The sequence below is a fragment of the Papio anubis genome, chromosome 19 (genome assembly GCF_008728515.1).
Source record: "Papio anubis isolate 15944 chromosome 19, Panubis1.0, whole genome shotgun sequence".
NCBI lineage: Eukaryota > Metazoa > Chordata > Mammalia > Primates > Cercopithecidae > Papio > Papio anubis.
This window is the reverse complement of record NC_044994.1, coordinates 66,426,866-66,446,803: the sequence shown is the minus strand read 5'-3', so window position 1 is coordinate 66,446,803 and position 19,938 is coordinate 66,426,866. Positions and strand designations below refer to the sequence as shown.

Here is a 19,938-nt window from a genome sequence, read left to right as displayed (position 1 = left end):
GGGCTACCCGAGACGCCCCCTTTATGGACTTGGCCATGGCTACTTTTGTTACAAATTAACGTCTGGGACTCGGGCTGCTGCGAATAGGAAACTCCCGCGATTCGCTGCCCAGGTCGCCGCCCTCCCAAGCAATGGACTCTGCACCTGCCATCCATGCCCGCTGGTACACCTCGCTCACTCGCACGCTTAACCCCCTGGGACGCCCCCGACCTCCCACCTCCACCCTAGCCACAGGTCGTCCCGCCCTTCCGCGCAGACTCCGTGGAGTCCTGTCCCGCCTTCTGCGCGCTGCGGCGGTCGGGAGATTGTGAAGGGCACCTCCGGCAGCCAATTAACACCCGCACACTGGGCGGGACCACGCTTGGGCAGGCGGAGGGGGTCGACCTAAGGCGGGGACTTTTGAATGACAAGGATGACGGCCAACCGTCGGGGGTCCTTTTATTGCGCCCCGCCCCTGAGCCGGCCGCCCAGCCCCCGGAGCTGTGCCCGGCGCGGGGAATGTCCCGGGTGGAGCTGGCGGAGTCGCGCGCTCTGCTCCACCCGACGCGGCTGTGTGTGCTGGGCCTGGCTCGCGGCGAACCGAGATGGCAGAGCAGTCGGACGAGGCCGTGAAGTACTACACCCTAGAGGAGATTCAGAAGCACAACCACAGCAAGAGCACCTGGCTGATCCTGCACCACAAGGTGTACGATTTGACCAAATTTCTGGAAGAGGTGAGTTGGGGATGAGCAGCTTGGGGCGCAGGGAGCGTGGGCCGGGTTTGGGGGTTCACCGGCATGACCTGTCTTTCGCGGGCCCGAGTCCGCATACGTAGGCCTGGGCGCGCCCCCCGCCCCCCGAGTTCGCTCACCTGGGAGCGCTCCCCGAGTACGCCTGGGCGCGCTTCCGAGTCCTGCACGTGCACACCTGGGTGCCCCCCACCACCCCGAGTCCGCACACCTGGGAGCGCTCCCCGAGTCCGCACATCTGCTCGTGTACACCTGGGAAGTCTCGAGTCCATACACCTGCGCGTGCACACCTGGGAGCGCTCCCCGAATCCGCACACCTGCGCGTGCACACCTGGGAGCGCCCGGGCACGGTGGCATCATCGCTACGTGGTCCCGGGGCGCACTAGGCAGGAGCTGGTGCACTAGGCAGGAGCTGGCGCTCGGGCCCTGTGGCGGTGCTGGAGCAGCCTTCCGGGGAGAGCGCGCAGCTATGCGGGGGATTTAAATGATCCCTTTCTTCCTTGAGTTTGAATAGAAGGGTGTCCTTCCACGACCGGCGGCATCCCCGGAGTGGCCGGCTGGAGACCACCCACCCCGAGAGCCACGGATCCCGCCGGAGGGGACCCCGAGTGCGGAGGTCGGGTGTGGTCCGGGCCCGCCCTTCCCTTGGCAGCCACTGGCCGACCTTGGGGCCCACATCCACTCGCATCGCGTTCACCTGGAAGAGGCCCGGTGTTAACCTTTTCCTGGCTTTGGCAGCCAGGTGCCGTGCTTGACTCCTGAGACCGCGGTGTGTGTGGCTTGAGCAAGAACACAGGAAGAGGCCAGGCAGAGCAGCGTGCGTTCTGCTGTCGGACTCGCCCCTAACAGTTTTGGAAGGTGTAATAGGGAACGTTTGTTAACTTAAAGGAAGACATTCCTTTGATAAGATAATTTGCATTCGATTATAATTTTTGCCGCACACGCTAAGGGGCGTTTTTGGTGGTTGTCTTAGATCCTCTGGAAGTGTTTTACCACTTTTGGGGAGTCTGAATCATGAATCTTAACGCATGCTCACGCCCCTCTCCCAATAATGAGAAGGTTTAGTGATGGGAATTTTTTACATAGTCCGGGAGCAGGGAGACAAAAACAGATGCCTGGTCTGAGCTGGATCACAGTTTACATCAGAGGACTTTGGTTTTGCAGAAAATGTTAAAATCAAAAGGCCTGTTTTAAAAAATGAGGCTGGGCCAAGCACGGTGGCTCACACCTGTAATCCCAGCACTTTGGGAGGCTGAGGCGGGTGGATCACTTGAATCTAGGAGTTCGAGACCAGTTTAACCAACATGGCGAAACGCCATCTCTAACCCCCAAAATACCAAAATTAGCCAGACCTAGCGGCGCACGCCTGTAGTCCCAGCTACTTGGGAGACTGAGACAGAAGAATCCCTTGAACCTGGGAGAGGTTGCAGTTAGCAGAAATCGCACAACTTTACTCCAGCCTGGGGGACAGAGTGAGACCCTGTCTCTAAATAGATAAATAGAATTAAATAAAAAATAAGGCTGGAGTTGATGTTTATTGGTAAGGTATTTCACTCTGGAGCAGTGCCCAAAGATAAAGTCGTGTTACCATTTAGTAACGAGGGGTTTATGTTAGGCAATCAGAGCTGACCTGCCCTCTCCCTCCTGCCCGGCTGCAGATCCTGACATATAACAAACATCAGTTCTCATTAACTCTAAATGTGGAATTTTAAGACACAGTGTGTGCTTTGTCTGTGTTTATAAAAAAAAGTAACATAAGAGAATATTAGGATATTTTATATTATGAAGCATTTTCTTCGTTTCTTTTGTTTTCTTTTTTCCTAAAACGAGTTTTTTCAACCCTGGCACTGTTGACATTTTGGGCCAGCTGATGTTTGTTGTGGCGTCTGTCCTGGGCATTGTAGGATGTTGAGCCACCTCCCTGAGTTCTACCCACTAGATGACCGGTACCACCATCTCCCCTATTTTTTTTTGTTTTTGAGACGGAGTTTTGCTCTTGTGGCCCAGGCTGGAGTGCAATGGCTTGATGTCGACTCACTGCAACCTTTGCTTCCTGTGTTCAACCAATTCTCCTGCCTCAGCCTCTCAAGTAGCTGGGATTACAGGCGTGCACCACCACGCCCAGCTATTTTTTGTATTTTTAGTAAAGACAGGGTTTCACCATGTTGGCCAAGCTGGTCTCGAACTCCTGACCTCAGGTGATCCACCCACCTTGGCCTCCCAAAGTGCTGGGATTACAGACATGAGCCACCGCTCCCGGCGCTACCTCCCCTATTTACAGCAACGAAAAATGTCTCCAGATATTGCCAGAGGTCCCCTAGGGCACATAATCTCTCCAATTTAAAAATTACTAAAGTTACGGTGCATGACTTTAGGGGTAGATTTTCAGAGAAGATAACAAGGAAGTGAAGATTATTGTTAAAATGTACTCAAAACCATTTACTTTCACATTTCATTCCTGTGAGTTGGGAAAGGAAGGATTGTGCAAAAATTTTCCAAGAAAAACTGAGAGATGAGAGCAAGCCCTTGAGTGCGTAAATTAGCTGAAAACAAATTCCTTTATTTTTTCTTACTCAAAGTTTTTGTGGAGAATGCATCTCAAATAAAATGAACAGGAGGGTGGCTGAGCCCGGGAACGGCTAGGAGGATGGCGTGAGTGAGGAGGCTGGGGTGTGGGAGAAACACAAGGAGTTTGGTTTTCGTCCTGTCGGCTTTAAGGGGTTGGAGAGATCTTCAGGCGTCCGGAGAACTGCAGGCGCTTCTGCCTCCGCTGTCTGCCAGCATGTGGTTCTGGGAAACAGCAAGGCCACTTAACCTTTCCCTGGATTGTGCCTGCCCTCTCAGCACCTCCCGATTCGACCTTTTATGGACGTATTTTTCCATTTGCCGTCTTTATATTATTTGCTTTGACTTTCTGTGACTATCTCTTGCTTATTGCATACCCTGGTCATTGGCTTCCCAGCCTCCGGCAGGGCCTCAGGTTCTACCTGAGATTCTAACCAGGATTCCTTGCAGGTGACTGCCTGTGCTCCTGGGATTACATCTCAAATAAGCGCGCATCTTCTCACTCAGAGCTCTTCAGCACACTGCCCTGCCAGGTAGTTCTTTTAGGAGGCCAGTCTGTCTGTCTGGAACCTACTTTTAAAACAGAAATGAGTGCAGAATGTCTCTTTCTTCCCCGCTTGCCCGGTCCTCCTTCCTGTCTTCTGTTGTTGAAAGGCTCCAGAATTTCTTGCAGCCTTTGTGTGTTAACTAAAAAATATTTTATCTCACCTAATTTACCTAAATAGGAAAGATTTTTCTTCCCCTCTTAACTCTCAAATGAGCTTTCAGTCATTATGGGCTAGACCTTTGTCTACCGTGAGATCCTCCATCCGTATGGACAAGACTTCTCATGACTGAGTATTTCACATTCTTTCAGAATGTCCTAGATTTATGTGCATGTCCGCGTTCATGTTGAGAAGGTGTGTGGTGAGATGGTGGAGGGATCCTGCTCTGCTGGCAGATACAAGCCAAGAACACAGGTTGAAGCTCAGCTGTGCAGTGTGCGCTCTGACCTCCTGAAATAATGGCCTCTAAAGCTGTTTTTGCTGTTCAGGAAGAGGGGTAGAAACCTAAGAGGAAAGACTGGTTTATTACTAATGGCAGTCTACATAGCAGCAGGTGCTTAGTTACTGTCTGATACTTAAAAGATTTTGAGCTTTATTGCCTACATATTTTGAACTAGATTTTTTTTCAATCCTGAGTTATAATTTTTGAGTTTACATTTGTGAAACTGAGTCTGCTTGATCATAGAACTTCAAGGGATAGTTCTTTGAAATGAAAACTTAGGCATTTAGGGCGGGGGGAGAAATGTTTGCATTTCCCTTTCTGCGATTTGGGCAGCAGCATCTATTCAGGTTTTAAAAGAGCTGTGGAAGGGAGAGAGAAAGGTATCCTGTAACTAACAACAGTTACATGGAAGGGATAGAGAACAGTATCCTGTAATTAACAACAGTTGCATTAGATGTTGCTTTTGGTTCAAGACAGTGGGTGTTTGATTTGTGAAATAGATGTTGTCCTGGAAAACTTTATAAAGCAGAATGTAATGTCTTTTTGTCAAGTTGTCTCCTCTCCCTTTACATCATAAAAATGGAAACTTGTTTCTGTAGAACATTTTCTAGGGATCCTGGGATTCTGGTAGTCTTGGACCTGAGCCTTAAATGTTCTTTACAGCATTCTGCCTCGTAGAAGCTATTGGCTCCTGACTCACTTTGATTTTTGGAGTCTGAAGAGTGTTCTTTCTAGCAGGTGTTGTTGTAGGGACTTGCTGTTTGATATTTTCCATTGAATATGGCTGCCTACGTTGCGTAGACCGGTACTTCTAAAGCTTGGGGATCGCGGAAGAGAGTATGGGTGTTGAAATTCGTTGCCCTTAACTCTGAAAAACATAGAACACGTATCTTTACCCTTGTTAAAGCTACCATATTTAGGGCTAAAATGCTAAATGCCTTTGCTTTTTGCAAGAAAATTTGATAGTATTCTGAATCTCATGTTACTAAAAGGCTGCAGTTGGCAAATATGCCTTTGATGCATGTAAAATGGGAACATTGTTATTATTTAATATATACCGTTAAGTAAATAAAACTTAGAAATTATGGAGTCTGTAGGAGGGAAATAGAAAGGTATTGTTGGTAGTGTTGGTGGCTTAGGCATCTTGGGTAAAGTGATAACAAAACCACATCTTAGAAGGCCACCTGGGGAATGTGAACCCGTAAGTCTTTTATGTATTTCTACATATATCTCTATATTTTTTGGTAATCTGTTGCTACTTTTGAAAAGAGGTTCCAAGAGGCAACTTTGTTTTGAAACAGTAAAATAAAACAGTAAAGAAACACCAAATTAACTTTTGCTTTTTGATGATCTTAAAGGTAGTTGAAAATTGTAAATAAGGAAGGGAAAACACATGCAATCCAGCTTTGGTAAATCAAGGAATAAATAATACGCACAATTCTACTGAACGTGAATCTCTGGTGTTCTGACAAGTCCTCCCGGTGAAGATGGCTGATAAGTGCCTTTGCAGTTGAGTGGAGTCTGAACAACCCTGTCCCACTGGGCATTCACGGGAAAGCATTGGGCTGGGGTTAGGAAAACTAGACCTGGTCTTAGACCTATCACGGAGGTGACCTTGGGCAAGTCAGGTAGTTCTTTCAGTCACTTTCCTTGTTCTGAAGTGGGGACTCTTCTGTCACTGGCATCTGCATTGGGAGAAATGATATGTGTGAAAACACTGGAAAAAATATGTAAAGAGAAGGCATTTAAGTGACTATATTTTGATTGAATAAAAATTTTAAAAAAATTGTTTCTATGTAGAAGGTCCATTATTTAGTAGGAACATATCTCAGAAATTACGGTGTTTACTAGTAAACAAAATGACTCAAAATACAAATATTCACTTGAAACAATTTTTCAGGAATGTGTGCTTTGCGTGATTGGAAATCATCCCATTTCGGGAGCTTTTAAACATACAACTTTGTTGTGTAAGGCAAAATAATACATGATCATGTTAAGGAAGTGGACAGTGTGGAAAACTGCAAAGCAGAAAATCAAAGCTGCCTGCAGCTCTGCTGCCCGAAGGTGGCCAGCACGAGCAGTTTGCACACTCACTGCTCCCCGAAGGTGGCCAGCACGAGCAGTTTGCACACTCACTGCTACAATGTCCTGCTCGTGGATGTGCTTTGCGTCCGTGGAAATGTGCTCTGCATGCTCTGTAATCTCCCTTTTTCTCCACTAGACTAGGTGTTGAGGGACCAGTCCTGAATTTAAGTAACTCCTGTTCCCAGGCTGCCTCCTTATTGTATAGAGGGATCCTAACGTACGGAATCCTCTCTCCTTCCACGTTTTTAGTTTCCCACCTGCAATTACCTCCTTATGGTAGATCTTTGTAAGTGGGATTCTTGGATGAAAGGATGTACACTTCTACCTTTTTTTTTTTTTTTTTTTGAGATGGAGTCTTGCTCTGTTACCCAGGCTGGAGGGCAGTGGTGCGATCTCAGCTCACTGCAGCCTCGACCTCCTGGGCTCAAGTGATCCCCCCTCTGGAATAGCTAGGACCACAGGCATGAGCCACCATGCCCAGCTAATTTTTGTATTTTTTGTAGAGATGGAGTCTGTTGTTGCCCAGGCTGGTCTCGAACTCCTAGGCTCAAGTACTCTGCCCCCTTTGGCCTCCCAAAGTGCTGGGATTACAGGCATGAGCCACTCTACATTTGGATGGATGTTACCAGAGTGCCCTGGGGTGGCACACCAGTGTGTACGTTTCTCGGTTCTTAGGAGTGGAGGAACTTGATTGCGCCTCATTCAGCCCCCTTCCTGAATTATTTGGCTGTGTACTTCTGTTGAAAAGGGAAATGTATGGAATACTTTTTTAGCCTCTTTAGCTTATAAATGCTCTTAAAAGTGCAGCTGTGGCAAGTAATACCTTGTCTATTCTATGAAAGAATTTCATTGTCTGAAGGCTCAAAGCATCAGAAAAGTGACCGGAGGCAGCAGCTGACTACATGGGAAGCTGAGTAGCAGGCTCAGAGCCATTTTTGGAGTCTCAAGAGAGTCCTTTCTAGCAGGTTTTGTTGTAGGGACTTGCTCTTTGTTATTTTCCATTGAGCATGGCTGTCTACGTTGCATAGACCAGTGCTTCCAAGGCTCGGGGATCAGGGAAGAGAGTATGGGTGTTGAAATTCATTGCCCTTAATTCTGAAAAACAGAACATTTTAATCAAGTGTGCTTTCTTCCCTATTACCCTTGGACCTAGTTTTCTTGGGAACATGGTCTTGAGTGTATATGGTAACTGGGTATCTGTGCCTTTTACTGAGTTCCAACATGGGGACCGGGAGGGTGAGCTGAAGATCGGGTGGGGACAACTCAGTTCTTGCTGTTGATAGAATCTGGCCTGTGCTGCCTGTTGGCTTAGAGCTGACATCTCTGTGGATGATGGCAAGAAGTTACTTTCTTAGATCCATAGAATTCTGTCTCTAGCAGGCCCATGCCAAAATGATGGCATCTGAGTCAGCACTGATGCTGGGGAGGTTCTGGAGGGGTGGAGGGATAAGGGATATGGACTTAGGGGAAGGAGTGGGGTGATTCATAACCTCTAGGCTCAGTTAAGGGCCCCCTCTGCCTGGCTGGTGGGCACGGGAGCCTGTTTGAAATGGAATCACTTGAACTCTTTTGTAGTTGAGGGCCTCGGGAGTGTCAGTTTCTAGCTTGTTTCTTTCACTGCCTGCTATTGTTTATTCTTGGCAGACCTAGTCATCAAGCTTTGTCCAGCTGTGTCCAGAATTAGCCAGGCCACAGAATATATCCAGCCTTCTTTCCCTGGTCTTCCTCAGAAAGTGTTAAGTAAATGCCATTCATAACTCTCCCCAAGTAAATGCTATTCTTGAATCCTCCCCTCCCCTACAATCCCTAGTGAGCTAATAAGAAAAGTTATAGCAGTGGACATTGGCTGAATGTTTATGGACATTCAGTATGTGCTAGAGAGTATGCCAAGTGCTTTTTGCACATAAAACCTTCTTTGCATTTGTGCTTTTAATCTTTTCTTTCTTTCTTTTTTTTTTTTTGAGACGGAGTTTTGCTCTTGTTGCCCAGGCTGGGGTTCTATCTCAGCTCACTGCAACCTTCCACCTCCCAGGTTCCAGTGATTCTCTTGCCTCAGCCTCCCAAGTAGCTGGGATTTACAGGCATGCGCCACCATGCTGACTAATTTTGTATTTTCAGTAGAGATGGGGTTTCACCATGTTGGTCAGGTTGGTCTCGAACTCCTGACCTCAGGTGAGCCACTCGCCTTGGCCTCCCAGAGTGCTAAGATTACTTTGGGAGGTAATCTCCCAAAGTGGTGTGAGCCACTGTGCCCAGGCTGTGCTTTTAATCTTCAAAGCAACCCTATGGGGTCCGTGGTGATGGTGTCCTCCCTTTTAAAGGTAAGATGCTGTGTCTTAGGGAGATTTTGCAACTTTCTCAGCAAGTCCCACAGACAATAAGGAGCAAAGCCAGGGCTTCAGTCCAGGCTGCAGGCACTGCGGCCCAGTGTCTTCAGTGCTGAGTCTGCTGCTGAGGCTTGAGACCCAAGGAGTATCGAAGAGAACCTAGGGTAGCTTTAAAAGCAGAAGTCCATCCCACTGAAACAGAGTTGCTATCATTTGCTGGAGACCTCCATCATTGGAGAGTTCTCTGTAGGAACCAGGCAGAAAGCAAAGGGGATTTGTGATGCAAAGATCTGAACAAAGCCAAAACCCTTGGAAGGTCAATGGGCAAAAATATGCCTTTCTTTCCATCTGTTGTCAGTTTACTCTGTTGCCTTGTAGGAGGTGAAGGAAACAGCCATTCTTGTTTCTTGTAGAGGAGTTTTCAAATAGAGGGAGTGGGATGGAGTCTTTACGACCGCAGTTTGTTCGTGACCCAGATGCTGCTCTCACCTGGCAGGGGCTGAATCATCGGCGTGGTTTTGGTTCAGAGAGAGATGGTTTACACATGTGGTGGGTATGTATGAGGAGGCATGTGCTGTTTGGGAAAAGGCCTCTTAAATAACTGCCCCGGGAAGGATTGTTTAAATGGAAATCCGAGGAGGTTCCTGCTCTGATAAATCCCTCAGTGGGTCCAATTCATCTCTCGCCCGCCCCTTCTGGGTCCGTATTCCCTCTGCATCTGCCACGCGGCTGGTTGCAGGGTGGTTAGAACATCTTCCTCTTCTAAGCTGAGAGCAGATGCCCCGGCGTGGCGTCTCTTGTATCTTTGCCACCTCTCGTGGTGGCCACTGGGAAGTCAATTCTCAGGATTTCATTGGTTCCCTCAAATGGGTGGTGAGTTTATTAGTTTCCAGCTTGAGTAATAAATGCTATTTACTTCTTTAAAAAGTATGATTTCTAGAAGAAGCACATACAAACAAACTTCATCTTTTGGAAACAGATTATCGTTTCTCTGTTTATTTCCTTTCAATGGCTTCCTGTTGCATTTAGAATAAAATCGTATCTCTTTGCCCTGGTTTGGAAAGCTCCGAGTGATCCGGCCCTTATCTACCTCCCCCACCTCAGCAGATAACACCGTGTCCTCACTGCTAATGCCCACACCTGATCACATTGACCCTTTCTCTCTGTTTCTCAAACAAGGCAAACTTGTTTTTGCCTTAAAACCTTTGCTCTGTTTTCCCCTGTGTCAGTCTCGAGCCTGTTCAGGTCTCAGCGTGGTGTCCCATCCGTTTTGCGCCTCTGCTAGCAGTTAGACACCCCCCGGCCGTGATACGCTGCCTGTCTGCTGCTTTCTGCACACGATGAGGGCTCCTGCCTGTCTGGCTGCTGTGCACCTGGCCCATGTCCAGTGCCAGGAAGTCACTCTTCCCAAGATGGAAGAGGAGAGGAACAGACACGAGCCCCCTGCCCTGTGACGATCTTTTTTTTCCTCCTTTTTCGTACATAACACATACTAGTGTGATCCCTTCTTACTCTGCGGCCCATGTCCAGTGCCAGGAAGTCACTCTTCCGGAGATGGAAGAGGAGAGGAACAGACACGAGCCCCCTGCCCTGTGACTATCTTTTTTTTCCCTCTTTTTTCATACATAACACATACTAGTGTGATCCCTTCTTACTCTGCGGCCTTTGTCCGGTGCCAGGAAGTAACTTTCCAGGACGGAAGAGGAGAGCCTGGTGGAAGAGCAGACACAAGTCCCTGCTCTGTGACTGTCTTATTTTTTCCCCCTTTTTCCACGCAGGGCACGTACTAGTGTGATCTCTTCTTACTCTGTAGGCCTTGGCCTGGGATTTTGTCCCTGAGGATTGCGCACTTAGAAACTAGTGGGACTCTATTGTGAAAGTCTGGATTGTGACATAGTCATGGGGCATGGAACACAAGAATGACATCGAGGGAGGCTCCCTTGCAGTCAGCAGAAAGGATGAGGAGAATTAAAGGTGAGGGGAGCACTTTGGTCTGCATTTTCCAGTCTCTTCCTGCCCAGAACCCGGGCCTCCACCTGTGCCTGAAATCCTAGTCCCCTTTGCACTCACAGACGCTCCCTAAACCACCCCACGTTCCCTGGTGTAAAGCAGGCCCTTCTGGGCCGCACCCCGCTGGGTTATTCTCGTCAGTGTTCCTGCTGTTTTTTCTCCTTTCCTGCAAAACACACGCACGGACACACACACACACACACCCTCCTCTCCTGCAGAAACACACACACTCCCTTCTCCCCTGGAACACACACACACACACAAACACACACACAAACACACACACACAAACACAAACACACACAAACACACACACAGACACACACACACACACACAAACACACACAGACACACACACAGACACACACACACAAACACACACACAGACACACACAGACACACACAAACACATACACACACACAAACACAAACACACACACAGAGCCTCCTTTGACTCTCCTGCCCCCTCCAGGATTTACTCATTTTTCTGCTCCCCTGAATAGTAGAACGCTCTGAAAGGGTTGTTAAGCCTGGCCTCCAATCCACCTCCTCCATTCCCTTTTAAACCACACCCATTCACCACAACTTCTCTTGCCAAGATCTCCCAGGGTGCCTCGTGTCAGCTCTCAGTTCTCCAACACAGTGGCTCAGCAGAGTCTGACACAGATGCTCACCCCCCTGGGTTGCCATCTTCTCCTGGTTCCCTCCTCCCTCCACCTCGGGTCTCCTTTTCCCACTTCTCTTCTGTCTGACCTCCTTACTGGAGGACCCCCTGGGGCCTGGGCTTTTCCGCTTTGGCAGGCTCACACAGTAGCATGGCTTTAATGTGCTAATGAATCCTGGATTGTCACATCCTGGCCAGAAAGACCTCTGTCCTGAACTGGCTCTTGTATCCCTGAGGCTACATCACAGTTAGGTGTCCAGTAGGCTTCTCACCCTAATGTGGGGAACACTGAAGTGGTTTCCTGTCCCACACCTGCTCCCTCCACGTGTCCCCATCTTAGCAGATGGCACTTCCATTCTCCCAGCTGCTCAGGCCAAAAGCCTGGGGGTCGTACTCCTCTCTTCCCTTCTCTCATACCCACATCCTGTCCACCAGGACGTTCTGTGGGCTTAACTTTCATAATGTCAGAATCTCACCCATTTTTTACCATCTCTACTGCTGTTCCCCTGGTTGGAGCCTCCATCTTCTCTCGCCTGGTCCCCTCTTGCCCCCAACAGTGTATTCTCACCATAACAGAGTGACATTTTAAAGTCAAATCGGGTCAGTGTACTCTGTTTAAACCCTTCAAGGACTTAATACCCTGCCCGTTTTTAAGACTTAGGATATGGCTGCAGTCATCAGGAAAGTGTAGTTCTGGCAAAGGGACACATACATGTCCATGTAGCAGAATAGAGAGGCCAGAGATAGACTCACACAGAGATTTCCACCTCGTTGACAGAGATGGAAAAGCAATTCCATAGAGGAAGGATAGCCTTTGCAGCACGTAATTCTGGAACAATCGGACATCAATAATCAAAAATATAAACCTTGACTTAAACCTCACATCTTATGCCAAAATTAACTCAGAATGGAGCATAGATCTAAATATAAAATGTAAAACTTTTTTTTTTTTTGAGATAGGGTCATACTCTCACTCAGGCTGGAGTCCAATAGCGTGATCACGGTTCATTGCAGCCTCCACCACCTGGACTCAACTCAGGTGATTCTCCAGCCTCTGCCTCCCAAGTAGCGAGGACTGCAGGCATGCACCACCACGCCTGGCTAATTTTCCTTTTTTTTTTTTTTTTTTTGTAGAGACAGGGTTTTGCCATGTTGCCCAGCTGCCAGCTGGTCTCAAACTCCTGAGGCTCAAGTGGTCTACCTGCCTTGACCTCCCAAAGTGCTGGGATTACAGGCATGAGCCACTGCACCTGGCCAACAGGTAAAACTTTTTAAAGTGACTTAGGATTAGGCAAAGAATTCTTAGACGTAGTAGAACTGTGATCCATTTTCAGTTCTTTGCACTGGAAGGTTATTCCCCCCAAATAACATATGGTTCCCTGCCTCACCTCCTTTGAGTCCTCACTCACAGTCACCTCAACGAGGCGTATCCTGACCACCGTATTTAAGCCTGGATATGACCGCAGCCCCCTGCACTCCTGAGCCCAGCTATGCTGCTGAGTTTTCCCCCATAGCATGTATTACCTTGTAACATACAGTATAATTTACTCATTTATTAGTTTTTGCTTCTCTGTGCCCTTCCACTAGAAATGTATGCTCTGTGAATGCAGGACTTTTTCTCTTTTATTCACTGATAAATCCAGTTCTTAGAACAATGCTGGCACATAGAAAGGGCTAAATATTTATTGATTGAATGAAGAATTAAAAGTTTATAAATATAAAATACTAGAAAGCTGATGTGGAATGACCGTTGGGTGACATTGAATAATTTTCTGATACCTTATTTTATTTCTCCTTTGTCTCACCTGCATATTTCAACCCAGTTTATTATGATTAAACATGAAAGAGAGGCCTAGTTATTTGGTATTGACAGGAAAAACAACAAAAGAGAGGGATGGGCACATGCCACTGTCAATCCTGCTTTCTTCCACCTCTGGGCTCAGCGTAGGCTATTCTGTTATCTCTTCTTTTGTTTTTATTTATTTTTATTTATTATTTATTTAAGTCTTACTTTGTCGCCCAGGCTGGATTTGGTTCCCAGTACGTTTTAGACCAAACATTTACTAATTCAGTTCTAAAAGTAATTAAGAAGAATTTTGCTTATCTTTTTCAAGAAGAGGAAATTCTAACAGCGTTCTGCAGGATGGTTGCCAGCTCACAGTCTGTCTATGAGACCTGTCCGCCTTTGGCCTAACTAACCTTTAAGAACCATCTCATGTAGAAATGTCTATTGTTCTTACCATGTTTCTATGAATGTGTGCCGTTTGGTTCTGTGGTTCAGTAGAATCCAGCCAGTTGATTAAATCCAGAGAAAACTTTTGAGGTTGAAGGAGAGGTGGTGAGAAGGAGAGGTGGTGAGAAGGGAGTCCCTTGGGTTTGGTGCTGGAATTGGCCTTCAGCAATTTAGAAAGGCCAGGAACTGTGCCAGGGACTATAGATAGTCTCTGTGGCAATATAAAATGGGGATGGGGAAGAAGGGAAAGTGAATTGATCTTTCTCAAACATCTCTACTTGCCAAAGAGTGTACTAATTAATTCACTTAATCCTGCAGATGGGTAGCTGCTAGATAGACTGTGCCCGAGGGACTCAGGAATCATCTGGACTTAGACCTCTGTTAGCAGATCTCAGGGAAGTGGCTCTCCTCTCAGTACACACAGTGGTTAGGAGACCTGGTGTGGAGTCATGCAGCCTACGTTCATTTCCCAGGGCCTCCCCTAACTGACTCCGTCACCTCTGTCTGTAAAGTGGGGATAATAGTAATGGTAATGCCTGCCTCTTGGGCTTGTGAACTTTGGGAGGGTCCACACAAGTGCTCAGAACACTTCCCTATACACAGTGAGCATTTGTTAAATGTTACCCACTGATATTTGCCATTATTTGTCCCTAGACTTTTTCCCTGGCTGCTAGAGTGGAAAGGACAGAAGTTGAAGGCATTTTTTCAGGCTGTGAAATGCAGAGCTCTTCGGCAGAAACTCCAGGTGCTCTTTTCCAGTCTGGGCTAATTTCTCACTGGAGACCCAAGCCCTCACCTGAGCCATATAAAGTTACCCCTGTATCCTCCATGACACCATTGCGTTCTGCCTCAGGGCCTCCCTGTGTCTGTGTCCCAGCCTTGGGATACCTCCCCTTGCTCACCTGGTAAACTCCTGCTGAAATGTTCACACAGAGTCCAAGCGTTGCCTCCTGAGTGACCCCTCCTGGGCCCTTTATCTGCCTCACACTCCTGGGAGAGTTAATCCCTCCATCTTTTGTGCCATGACTCCCACACCTGATGCTCACCACATTTAGCTGTTTGTCTACATAGCTGTTTCCTTACTAGACTCTAACTTCTTGAGGGTGGGGCCATGACTTTGCCATTTTGGTAGCAACAGAGCATGGCTTGGCATTCGTCAGATGTTTGAATGAGTTTGTGGGTCCCGTAGGCAAGCTGGGTGACGGCCAGAGCGGCCTCTTTAGTTTCATGCCGTGACCTTCAAGGTGAAATGGAAAGTAATTCCAACAATGCTTGTGGGGATTCAGTGAGAGGGCGGATATGAAGCCCCGAGTTGGTGCCCCATGCAGACGCTGGCCCCTCCACAGAGTCCAGAATAGAGCAGGACAGAAGTCTGATGAGCTCAAACCAACTTGGAGGCCATCACCTTTTCCCGTCTTAGAAAAACAGCATCTGGAAGTGATAGGAAATGTTTGATCAGGGCATCTTGTTATCTTACTCTAAATCTTGCATCAATGGTTCATTCTCCAAACTCTTTCGAGTTGTTTTCATTTTTGGCTTAACTATTGCAGATAAGCTCTTTAAATAAGTTCATTTTTGCCTAGTCATTGTTTATGGACAGTCTCTTTACCCCACCTTTTCTGTTAGTGTCAAGCATTTGGAATGAAAGATCCTGTTTAAAACTCCAGAGTGGATGGACGTTAGTCGCTTAGCATTGCATTTGGGTGAAAAGAGTTTTTTGTTAGGGTTGTCCTTTTCGAACATCTCTTACTTGCCAAGGAGTCTACTAATTAATTATACGACTTAATCCTGCAGATGGGTAGCTGCCAGAGAGACTGTGCCTGAGGGACGCAGGAATCATCTGGACTTAGACCCCTGTTAGCAGATCTCAGGAAAGTGGCTCTCCTCTCAGTACACACAGTGGTTAGGAGACCTGGTGTGGAGTCAGGCGGCCTGCGTTCATTCCCCCGGGTTCGTTTTTGCTTGGTTATGCAAACCCTCCGAAGGCATGACTTTGACCTGCTGCAGATTGTCATATTGTAGCGTCGTTTTGCATACGCTTTTGACTGTTTAATAGGGACAACCTTGTAGTCAAGTAGAACCCTGACAGTAGGGTGTGTGTGTGGGTGTCTGTGGGTGTGTGCGCGCACACGTGTGTGTGTGTGTTTTGAATCTTCTGTACATGTTGTCATCTGCCCTGCCTTTCTGGGCCATTCTGTAAGGCCCAGAAAGGCAGGGCAGATGACAACATTTCTTGAGGTTTAGAAGTATGTGAAATTTTCTCCCAAATTCTCAAAAGGGAAATTTATGAAGAAACTTTATTTTTAAGACATCTTTTTATATGTAAAGACACTTTGTTCAGAAATGTAAAAATGGTCATTTGCATGTTCAAAAAAAAAAGGTGGGGGGAACTGAACTCTCAAAGTCAGAAAGCAGGGTTCCCGTTCCACCTCCCTCGTGAGCTTTCAGGGTGGCACTGGGCTTCATTCCTCTGTATCCCATTTTCTCTGTCTGAAAATTTAGGATGTTGAGCCTCTGAAGGTCCTTTGCACCTCTAAGCCTCTGGGATTTTTCACCTTCAGCCCACTGTTTTGAGTCCAGATCTCCAGCTCAGTTGCCTGGTTTTGATGCCGGGCTCACAGAGGAGGCGGAGGATAGTGAGCTGTGCAGGAAGCTGAGAGCAGTTAAGTATTAAGGCTGGAGCTTGTGATGGGTCGAGGGGGAGAGATGGGGTTGGAGAAGCCTCCGAGCTGGGTCAGATCCCGGTGCTGCACTGGTGTTGGGGTGTCTGATCTACACACCGCCAGGTCCTCCCCGGCCACCCTGCCTTGTGGTGATGGCTCCTCCAGCATGTTCTTCAAGCCTCTCCTTTTCAGCTTCTTCCTCTTTATTTATCTGCTCTGTTGATCCACATCCTAACTATTGTAAAGGGGCTGAGGTTATTTTTTAATAGCTCCCACTTTTCCAGACTCTACTGTGTTCAGGCAACAATTCAGATGCCCCTTCATGTTCCTCTTGCTGCTTGGTGCAGTCCCTGATTGGTAGGAAGCTTCTCCAGGCTCCGGACTGTGTATTCATGAGTTTCAGATGCTTCTGCATGTTCACACAGGCCGCGTTTCTTGACTAAATGATTGATGTTGTAATAAGGATTAGGCTCAGGAGATCCCCTGATACTGGCTTAAGCAGGACAGGAGTTTATTTGCCCTAAAGAAGTGAGCTTTGCCACCAGAGCTGTGTGATAGCTGCATCCCACTCCCTTCTTGGCCAGTCCTGGGGACAGCCTCATCCTGGTGCTCGGAGGTGGTATCTTCACCCCAGGCAGCAGGATGAAGGAAGACAGGGCACAGGGGATCCACCACTCCAGCGGGAAGACTTCTGGAAGGTTCTTCCATTCCATGAGCCAGAGTTTAACCACATGAGATACGCAGCTGCAAGGAGGCTGGGAAGTATTTCTATCATCTTTCTTTGTTGGCCGTTCCCAGCTCAGAGTTTTCAGTATTAGGGAGGAAAGGAGAAACAGACATTGGAGCAATGAACAATTCCGTCCCCCTCCCAGTCCCCTGATTTGTTCAACTAAGGGCAGCTCCTGTGCTGCGTAGGTGTTGACGCTCTCTTTGAGAAGTTCCAGAGGCGTTTGATTTAGCTGCAGAAATTCACCACCGTAGGTTTTTGAGGAGGGTACAAGAAATGGTGAAAACAATATTTGAGGTTGAGATCCCAGCAGCAATATACGCAAGGGACAAAAGTGGGATAAGGACTGGACTGAGGAAGAGCAGCTGGCAGCTGCAGCCGGAGGCCCTCCCTAGTTTCCCTTATCTGCTGTCAAGTGAGCCAGACTGTTAACCTTTGAGTTTGAGATTTTATAACTTGTTTCTCCAAGGCCACTAAAATGTAGCAATTTTAGGAGTTAAGGGCAACATTAAACAAAAATATTATTCTGTATCAAGCTTAAGACAATCTCATTTGACCTAGTTACTTGAGGAATATAGCTGGCAAAGATAATTCCAAAAATATAGTTTATACCCATTTTTACTTTCTGGGTAGAGTAAGGAACTATGAAATGGCCCTAGAAACAACAGGAATGAAGAATAGGCCCGGTAATCGTTTTCACCCAGTGACCAGTTTCTGAATAAGTAACAGTTACAGACTGCACATTCAAACCTAGAGTGACTGATTTTACCCACAGCATTTTCTTTCTCCCTAAGGTTATTGCCTTCACACTAAGAATTTATTATTTATTGAAATCATCTGTATCGAGTCGCATCAAATTTATTTTATCTTGCTAGTTTTTATAGATCCACTTTTAGTGTACACTCTTAAGTAGAAAATATAATTTTCTTGCAGTTTTAAAAATCCTTTATACTGTGGACTCTCTAATAAGACATTTATTTAGCATTTCTCTTTGGACTCATTCTAAAAAGAAGTGGAAACATCACTCGTGTATATTTTCTCATTCTTGGCCTCTTAACATACGAAGTTATCTCAAGATCATGTTTTTATTGATTGTGCTTACTTTACAGCTGACTTGTGACACATTTGCACTATTGTGCTATTATAAATCACCTTCTGCTATTTTACTCTGATACTCATTTTTTCTTATATGGGAAATTGGACTCCTTATTTTCATTTGGAAGCAGCCATGTGTGCGCTCTCTCACTGTTACTTATTACTGAAGTAGGGATCATTTGAGAACTGGAGAATGGTGTGCCAATGAAGAAGGCCTTCTAGGGACTGGCTGTGCCATGTGAACAGTCCTGGGTGGGCCATCCATGGGGCCTGCCAGTATTGTCCGGAGGGTTTGGGTCAGCTTCTTTTTTGTGTGATCTTGGTGGAAACCACTGAGCAATATGGCATTAAGCAGGCCACGTGTCTTCCCAGCGAGGTTCTTACAACACAGGTATGAAGGAAGGAAGCCCTGTGATCCCCAGGGGAACTGTGAGTGTAGAGCTGGTCCTGATAGCCTTGGCATCTCTCCTGCAGGAAGAATCCCAGGAGCAGGTGAATCCCACCTGCATTGAGCGTCTTTCAGTTTAGAGCAAATCCTTACTGCTTAGAGTATATTTAGAAAGAGGCAGGGCAAGGGCCATGGCTAGGCCGGTTCGTAGCTGATGAGCTGTGTGTTGCCCAGCAGCCTTAAGTGTGTTGCTTTTTCACAGCAGGTCACTCAGCAGTGTCTACGTGAAAATACTGGCTTGGTGCTATGAATGAAGGATGAAATGAAAAGCTTGTTTTTGTGTGTTAGCATTGTCCAAAGGACTGTAAATAGTGCTTAATTCATTATGGATATTTGGTGCCCAGTGAAGAATAATTTACCAAGTTTGTAAAAACAGGATTTTCTTCCTTTTTAAACTCTTTTATTTCTTAGGAAACCAAGGCTGTACCTCTTAGATCCTTGAATAGCGCAGAGGTGCAGGAAGTGCTGTTCGTTGGGATGACTGGTGTTGGGCAGAGGGGTGATCGTACCCTCCAGTCGGTCACTCAGCACAGAAGAGCTTCTTCCCTTGACTGTCCTCGTAGCTGAGATGACCTAGTCTTTCCTTGAAGTTATTGATGCCATTCAGCTAGCACTTCATTTTCTGCCACATTTGCATTCCTTTCGTTTTTGTGCATACGTATTTGGTGGACCCTTGACCTTGATAAATCCTCAGCTTTACAAGTACAATTACAACTGTGTTTCTCACATTACATGAAGTATAACTGAAAAGGTTAAGACACCAGATTTTTAGTGATAGTAAAAACAAGGACTAAAGCCATAAAACTCTTTTTTGTTTTTTTTGTTTTTTTTTTAATTTTGTTTTTGAGATGGAGTCTCGCTTTTGTCGCTCAGGCTGGAGTGCAGTGGCATGATCTCAGCTCACTGCAACCTCTGCCTCCTGGGTTCGAGCAATTCTCTTGCCTCAGACTCCCAAGTAGCTGAGATTACAAGCACCCACCACTTCACCTGTCTAATGTTTTTGTATTTTTAGTAGAGACAGGGTTTCACCATGTTGGCCAGGCTGGTCTTGAACTTCTGACCTCAGGTGATCCACCCACCTCAGCCTCCCAAAGTACTGGGATTACAGGCATGAGGCACTGTGCCTGGCCACCATAAAACTCTTAATTTATATTAGATTAATGTAAATAAAAGAAACGCTGCTGTACAAGCCTTCTTTGCCTTGTCATTATCCAGACAGGAACTTCTTCACTTCACCTCTTGTTAGAAATACCAAAATTGTTAGAAATAGATAATTGGTATTGCAAGGAAATGTCAGCATGGAGACAAAAGATCTCTCAGCAAAGCAGTCTTTACTTTCTGCAGAAACGGTGCTCAGTGGCGGATGGAACAATGGCGAGAGCACACCCGGACAAAGGAAAAGCAGA

General features: G+C 46.7%; 1 protein-coding gene and 1 long non-coding RNA gene across 5 annotated transcripts in view; one reads left to right on the top strand and one right to left on the bottom strand.

The window, feature by feature from the left end:
* The first annotated feature begins 448 nt into the window (after positions 1-448).
* LOC101012602 (cytochrome b5) overlaps positions 449-19,938 on the top strand; it is a 38,494-nt gene continuing 19,004 nt past the window's right edge. The window contains exon 1 of one of the 2 annotated variants that reach the window (XM_017951846.3): positions 449-713. In XM_017951846.3, the coding sequence (XP_017807335.1) occupies positions 585-713 (129 nt within the window). In that variant the 5' untranslated portion in view covers positions 449-584. The remainder of the gene's footprint in view (positions 714-19,938) is intronic. The other variant, XR_001897477.3, reaches the window with a different exon arrangement.
* On the bottom strand, positions 3,294-14,687 carry LOC103879836. Of its 3 annotated transcripts, XR_004180109.1 has the most exons (4): positions 14,502-14,687; positions 13,607-13,810; positions 5,717-5,965; positions 3,294-5,148 (listed from the first exon to the last, which is right to left on the bottom strand). It is a non-coding gene; the product is annotated as an uncharacterized LOC103879836 (long non-coding RNA). The 3 variants fall into 3 exon arrangements; XR_001897478.3 differs by lacking the exon at positions 13,607-13,810; XR_640610.4 differs by lacking the exons at positions 13,607-13,810; positions 14,502-14,687 and adding an exon at positions 10,348-10,447.